The sequence below is a fragment of the Mandrillus leucophaeus genome, unplaced genomic scaffold (genome assembly GCF_000951045.1).
Source record: "Mandrillus leucophaeus isolate KB7577 unplaced genomic scaffold, Mleu.le_1.0 Scaffold17, whole genome shotgun sequence".
Lineage (NCBI taxonomy): Eukaryota > Metazoa > Chordata > Mammalia > Primates > Cercopithecidae > Mandrillus > Mandrillus leucophaeus.
The window spans coordinates 185480-193175 of record NW_012101698.1 but is presented as its reverse complement, the minus strand read 5'-3'; the positions used below and the strand labels follow the sequence as shown (position 1 = coordinate 193175).

Genomic DNA, 7696 nt, shown 5'->3' with positions numbered 1-7696 from the left:
TCTCGATCTCCTGACCTCGTGATCCGCCTGCCTCGGCCTCCCAAAGTGCTGGGATTACAGGCATGAGCCACCGCGCCCGGCCAAGTTTTGTATTTTTAGTGGAGTTGGGGTTTCACCCTGTTGGCCAGGATGGTCTCGCTCTCTTGACCTCGTGATCTGCCCGCCTTGGCCTCCCAAAGTGCTGGGATTACAGGCGTGAGCCACCGCACCCGGCTAAGACTCCATCTCAAAAAATAAAAATAAAAAAAGATAGATAAACAAACAAATTTCACTCTCTGTGACATGAATCCATTGGTCAGAAAAAAAAATAAAATAAATTTCACTCTCAAGTAATTCTCCTTTCACTGATAAAAGGATTTAAGTGGTTGGAGACCTAGGTTCTATCATCCTTAGCCAGAAGAGTCACCTAGAAATTGGGAAAATTAAGGGCTATGTCCATAAAAACAGTACATGGCTATATGGAATTTCTATAAATCCTTTGACATGCTGATGAAGGAGGAATTCAGTGTGATCTCCTGATGCAAGTGGCAAAAAGCTACCCCACCTCCACTTTGTTCTCCAAAATCTTCCTCTACCGGATAAAGAGTAAATTTACAAGTTTTACTAGAGCTCACAGACAAATTGCCCAAGCTGAAGTTGAGATTGTATCTTCTTTTTCTGCCTTAGATAACAGACTAGTGAGTATATAATGGAATTACTAAAAAGTCAAGGACAAATATAGCAGTACTTGAGAAGTGCTGATATAATTTAAAGAATAAAAGAAGTGTGGCACTGTTATTAAGCCAAATATTAACCACCAACAGCTACACTTTATAACACAATCTGATATAGGCCATGCATGACAAGAACACAGCCCTAAAACGGAACCTCATTCTCAAAATTCAATATGGCAGCTAGCTGGCTCAAATGGATACCGTACACCACTGGCTCTCACCTGTATGATTGATTTGCCTTATTTTAAGGCTTCTAGTGATATTCAGTGTGACAGCTAATGGTTAAGTCTGTGGAGCACAGGTTAAAGAAATGAATCTTTTCTCAATTCTATGTTATATAGCCCAGTATAAAAAAATCCAAAGTGTACTTGCTGGCTTATGGAGAAATTCATCTTAATTTAACCTCTCTCTTCAGAATGAACTATTGTTTTCTTTGTCCTTGTTCCCTAGGGTCCCACCTCCTAGCTTCATATGAGCACTCAATAAACAGCAAAAAGTATTTGTTTTCCTTCATTTTTAATCTTTAAAAAATGTTTACATCATTTTTGCATAGGCAAAAATAAAATTTTACTGAGCCCTTATTGTATGCCAAATACCACTGTAAGAATTACCTTATTTAATCTTTACAACAGCCCTATGAGTTAAGTGTTATTAATAACCAAATTCTGGCTGGGTGCAGCGGCTCATGCCTATAATCCCAGCACTTTGTGAAGCCAAGGTGGGAAGACTGCTTGAGGCCAGGAGTTCAAGACCAGCCTGGGCAACATGGTAAAACCCCGTCTCTACAAAAATACAAAAATTAGCCAGGCGTAGAGGCATGTACCTCTAGTCCCAGCTATTCAAGAGGCTGAAGTAGAAGGATAAAGGCTAAGAGGCATATATACAAAAGTTCTAATAGAGGTGAAATAGAGGGCTGGGCACCATGGCTCATGCCTGTAATCCCAACACTTTGGGAGGCTGAGGCAGGAGGATTGCTTGAGTTCACGAGTTTGAGATTTGCCTGAAAACACAGTAATACCCCATCTCTACCAAGAGAAAAAAAAAAAAAAAAAAGCAGTGGCAGTTCAGGATTTGAAGTGAGGCAGTGTAAGTCTAGAGCCTATCCCTTAACTACTATTCTCAGCTTATACAGCCTAGAGCAACTTCCTTCAAGTTGGTGGTTCAATTCTCAGCACTATCACTTACCAGCTGAATGAGTCTTGGACAAATTGCTGAATATGTTTGAGCTACAGTTTCTTAATCTGTAAAATGGGTTTAGTAACAGCCTCTTTACAAGATTTGTTGGGAAATTAGATGAGATTATATATATGGACAACCTGGCATACAGCAGACATTCAGCAAGAGTCAGTACTCTTCCTTCCCTGCTTGACATTTCTCTTCTTTATTCTGAGTCTCGCTCTGCTGCCCAGGCTGGAGTGTAGCGGTACAATCATTGCTCACTGCAGCCTCGACTTCCCAGGCTCAGGTGATCCTCCCACCTCAGCCTCCTGAGTAGCTGGGACTACAGGTGTGTGCCACCATGCTTGGCTAATTTTTGGTAGAGACAGGGTTTTGCCATGTTACCCAGGCTGGTCTTGAACTCCTGCCAGGCCTAAAGCGATCCTCCCAAAGTGCTGAGATTACAGGCGTGAGTCACGGTGCCCAGCTGACATTCCTCTTCTTTTAGCTCAAGTGTGAGACTTCTCATTCCAGCTCCATTGAAAATCAGGGCCCAACACAGCTCCCGGGGAAGGAGACTAAGCAGTTTTTTTGTTGTTGTTATTTTTGAGACGGACTCATTTTGTTGCCCAGGCTGGAGTGCAGTGGCACAATCTCGACTCAACCACAACCTCTGCCTCCCAGCTTCAAGCGATTCTTCTGCCTCAGCCTCCCGAGTAGCTGGGATTACAGGCGTGCACCACTATGCCCAGCTATTTTTTGTATTTTTAGTAGAGACAGGGTTTCACCATGTGGACCAGGCTGGTCTTGAACTCCTGACCTCAGGTGATCCACCTGCCTCGGCCTCCCAGAGTGCTGGGATTACAGGCATGAGCCACCACACCTGGCCAGAGACTGAACAGTTTTAAGAAAAAGGACATTGTTGCGTTCAGTCTCATAGTAGGGATCTGAGTATTTCCTAAATTCCTAAATGGGTACTAGTTCATCCCAGCCCTCAAACTATCCTCACCACACTAGTATAACAAGCCCCCAGGTACACACACTTTGGTTTCAAAGACACTGATCTTCCACCCTTTTCCAGGTGGATGGAACAAGAAAACTCACCTAACGCCCTGACGATTCGCATCAGGACTTCCCCGACTTTCATTCTGGTCTCTGGTGTGTGCTTGTCTTTGCTGCTGTCATATTGAGCCAACAGGTCTGGCAAGATTTTCTCAGGATAGACATCTGAGAGCAGGGCAACCCCTAGGGTTGAAAACAAAAGAAAGGATGCATTACTGTTTAGGATCGAAAGGCAAATAAACCAGTCACTCTGTGATGGGATGAACACAGAGATGCTGAAAACCATCTCTACAGCTCTTCCAGCAAGGGCTGCCTGTTGTTTGGAAAGTCAGCATAGTGAATGGAATGAAGATGAGCCTGGTAGTTGAGACTCCTGCGTTTCTCTAGTCCCAGCCTGATACGATCTCTAAGGTCAGTCCCAGCACTGATGTTCTATGATCCAGGCAGTGCCTCCTGCTTTTGCTGCAGTTCTCCATTCCGGCATGATTTTCCTCTGTAGAATAGCCAGTGATGGGAGCAATTTCTACAAGGAAACATTTTCAGAGCATCCTAGACATGATCAATATTAGATCTAAGCTCATGGCTGAGTTTCCTAATCAACAGAAATAGGGAAGACCCTGACCCTGAGTCCCCCTTCGTAGGACTTGCTGATCCTCTCTCCCATCCACAGCAGCGCCTTCTAAATGTGTAGCCTGGAACAGTGTTATCATAATCTGAGCCCAGCCCCACACTCAGCAAGGTTTATAGGGGTGGCAGGGAGGTGAGAGGTGACCAGACAGATCCAGAACAAAACCTCTGGACGGCCTCAAATCTATGTAACTACAAATTATATGATTCGTGTCTATACTGTTGTTTATTCCTATTTTCTCTCATTAGTATTTAGCAGAGAACAGGAAAAAGGTTACACACTGTAAAGAACAGTGAGGAAAAAGAAAAAAGGTAAAGAAGGAATAGGTAGAAATAGGGGTTCCAGGATGAGAATCCACTTCTACCTCAAGCACCCTGGCCCATCAACTCTGCTTTGGGTTTTTCCAGTAATCTCCTCATTGGTCTCCCTGCTTCTACTCTTTTCATCCATTGCAGCTGGAGCTATTTGGTTTGAATCATAAGTCTGACCCCTTCATTCTTCTGCCCAGACCCCTCAGTGGTTTCCCTTCTCCCCTGAATATGAGCAGTCCCCACCCACCGCCTTCCTTTGTTCTCTCTCTGATCTCATCTTTTAACACTCTCCCTTGCTTCCTGGCCTCCTTGCTATTCTCCAGTAGACCAAGTGATCCTGGCCCGGAGCAGTCGGCCTCACTTCCCCCTCTGCATCGGCTGCTCCTCCTGGTGGCCTCACAGCTTGCTCCCAAACCCTATCATGTCTCTGCTCACAGATCACATTTGTCATATCTAAAACGGCAGCCTCCTTCCCCTACCACTCTTTACCCCTCTCAATCTGCTTCATTTGTCTTAGCACTTAATATCAGCTGACAGGCTGTGTATTTCCTTATTGTCTGCTCTCCTTCTTGGAATGTGAACTCTATAATAAAGTCAAGGATGTTCTTTTGTTCCCTGCTGTATCCCCAATGCCTAGAAGAGTCCTAGCACGTGTCGGGTGCTCAGTAACTACTTACTAAATGAATGAATGGATGAATGGATGGATGAGTAAAAAGGGTTCAAATATACAGTCCTGATATAAATTTCAGGAATTAAGAAAGAGAGGATGGGGAAGAAGTAATATAAATGCTTGAGAAATCTATACTTATTTTTCATCTAAGTTTACCATTCTCATGTTTAAACTGACAGCCTTGCAGGCAAAGTCTACGTGCAGCTTTTTATGTTGTAGGTTGTGATTCCATTCTCTTCTAAATCACATCCACACTCTTCACTGGGCTTCTTAACCGCCGCATCTGCTGAGCTGTGAAGGCGGAGCACCTGCTGAGGGCTGCACCTGTCTGCCCATCCTCCTTTCTGCCCTCCCCACCCCCACATTTCCTTGCTTCCAAAGAGCCTGGGAAGTCTCTGCATGTGATCCTAAGCCAACACCTCTGCATGTGGTCCTAAGCCACACTTCCAATCCAGAGTCCAATCTTACACAAGCAGAAGCTCTGCCCTTAAGAGAGATTCAGGTTGTGGCACAACACTGTCGCCAAAATGTGACACTGTAGTAGTAGTTCACTCTACTATGTAAAATGATGAAGTCCTTGGGGGTTCAACATGGAGTTATGGAATATTGTAGCATAGAAAAAAAAAATCTGCGTCGGCTGGGCGCGGTGGCTCACGCGTGTAATCCCAACACTTTGGGAGGCCGAGGTGGGTGGATCACTTGAGGTCAGGAGTTCAAGATCAGTCCGGCCAACATGGTGAAACCCCGTCTCTACTAAAAATACAAACAGTTAGCTGGGCGTGGTAGTGGGTGCCTGTAACCCCAGTTACTCAGGAGGCTGAAGCAGGAGAATCACTTGAACCTGGGAGGAGGAGGCTGCAGTGAGCCGAGATCGCACCACTGCACTCCAGTCTAGGCAACAACAGCGAAACTCCATCTCCAAAAAAAGAAAAAAAAAAAAAAATGTCTGAGGCTTAAGGGTAAGTGAACTGTTTGCTAAGAGAAAGAAGAGGGGGCTAGGTGCAGTGACTCACACCTGTAATCCCAGCACTTTGGGAGGCTGAGGTGGGAGGATCACGTAAGGCAAGGAGTTTGAGGCCAGTCTGGGCAACACAGGGAGACCCCATCTCTATAAAAATATTTTTTTAAAAATTAGCCAGGTCCACAATCCTCCTGCCTCAGCCTCTGAGTAGCTGGGATTACAGGTGCCTGCCACCAAGCCTGGCTAATTTTTATATTTTTAGTAGACACGGGGTTTCACCATGTTGGCCAGGCTGGTCTCGAACTCCTGAGGTGATCCGTCCTCCTCGGCCTCCCAAAGTGCCGGGATTACAGGCGTGAGCCACTGCGCCCGGCCCATAACTACTTTCTAAAATGAGTTCTCAACTCAGAAAATCTGGTGTGTGTTTCCCTATGACTTTGCAATGGAAAACAGTAGAAAAATGGGATTTGCTTTATACAACTTTGACCTATTTCTAGCTTTTCTGAAACCTATTACTAAAGTCCCTCCTACTGTTGTTTATTCCTATTTTCTCTCATTAGTCTTCAGCAGAGAACAGTCATTTACTTCTGTGAACATACTATCCTGGCCAAATGAGCTCTGGACTTCCTCTCTGTAGTGGGCAGACGTGTGATTACACATAGCATCCACTCTCTCTTCTGGTAACAACACTATGGTGTTCTTTTGGAGAAATATCCCTTTCTTACTCTTGGTCTGTGTGATTTGAGTGGGCTAACTATACCCACTTTCTCCCCCTGCAGGTGTCAACTTGTATCCCAGGCTGGCCAGTTAGGATCTTCCATTCCATCCCCACCACCATGATTGGTTCAGGAATGGGGAATGAGATCCGATCCTGAAACCCACATTGACACTACTGGGAAAGATACATTCCCCTCCCCACCACCCGCTGAAGAGACTAACCTGGAGCTGCCAGTGGCCACCATATGGAAAAAGCCCACCCAAGAATGACACCAACACAGAGGAGAGCCCACCTGAGAGGGAGGGAGAAGAGGAAGAGACCCGGTGGCAACTTTTCAGCTCCTGGACCCAGGTGTACTCTACCCACTCGACTTTCTGGACACAAAAGCCAATAAAGACCCTCTAATGCTCATACCAGTTTGACTGTTTTTCAGTTAAAAGAATCCTAACACACCCTTTTTCAGATTAACAATGATTTTTCAGATTTTTTTTTTTCTTTTCCTATAATGCTAAACTTTAAACTCATTAGGGAGCTTTTAGCTCTCCCGGTCTTCCATAAAAAGGTTGCCAAAGCAAAGCGCAGTTTCCTTGCTTCCCACAGTCCCAGGTCTACTAGCAATTGTTTATCTTCCTGCTGGTCTGCTCCACGGACGGCTGCCAAACGGCTGGCTGTTTGAGTTTTACCTTCTAGGATACAGGTGCCACCTATGAGTTTATAAACCCCTGGAGAATAAGAGTACAGTTCCCCCTTTATTCACCAAGCAGTGAAGAGAGTCATACATGATGGTTAACAACGTATAAAAATGAAAGGGATGAGATTGTGTGGCTGTTTTTATTTATTTCGAAAAAACTTTCTGTACTTTGGCACTCTGTGGAGGCATGGCTATAAACCTTCACATGACCATGGGCCTATCACACTTGATAATTCCTTTGTGACTTGAAAATGGGGTAATTTCTGGGTCAGCACAAGATTCAAGAAAACATCACACATCAATCCCTTTGGCCATGAGACCCAAAGGACTGTGTGAGAGAGACCTCTTTCCATTCTGATCGTAGGAAACTAGTTATACATTTTAGGATGTGGTGCAACAGATGAGATATAGAGAAGGTAAAACTGAATCCAAACTGGCAAGAGTTCACAGAAGCATTCTGAAATTTTTTTTGGAGGCAATGCATAGAATATTGGTAAATTAACACAACTAAAAAAATGTTAGGCTGGATGCAGTGGCTCACGCCTGTAATCCCAGCACTTTGGGAGGCCAAGGCGGGTGGATCACCCGAGGTCAGGAGTTCGAGACCAGCCTGACCAACACGGTGAAACTCCTGTCTCTACTAAATACAAAAAATTAGCTGGGTGTGGTAGCAGGTGCCTGTAATCCCAGCTACTTGGGAGGCTGAGACAGGAGAATCACTTGAACCCAGGAGGCAGAGGTTGCAGTAAGCCAAGATTGCAACATTGCACTCCAACCTGGGCAA

At 44.9% G+C, this 7696-nt stretch overlaps 1 protein-coding gene across 1 annotated transcript in view; it reads right to left on the bottom strand.

The window, feature by feature from the left end:
* Window positions 1–7696, bottom strand: part of TANGO6 (transport and golgi organization 6 homolog (Drosophila)) — a 289584-nt gene that overhangs the window by 117097 nt on the left and 164791 nt on the right. The window contains exon 15 of the mRNA XM_011976674.1: window positions 2976–3116. Coding sequence (XP_011832064.1) covers window positions 2976–3116 — 141 coding nt within the window. The remainder of the gene's footprint in view (window positions 1–2975; window positions 3117–7696) is intronic.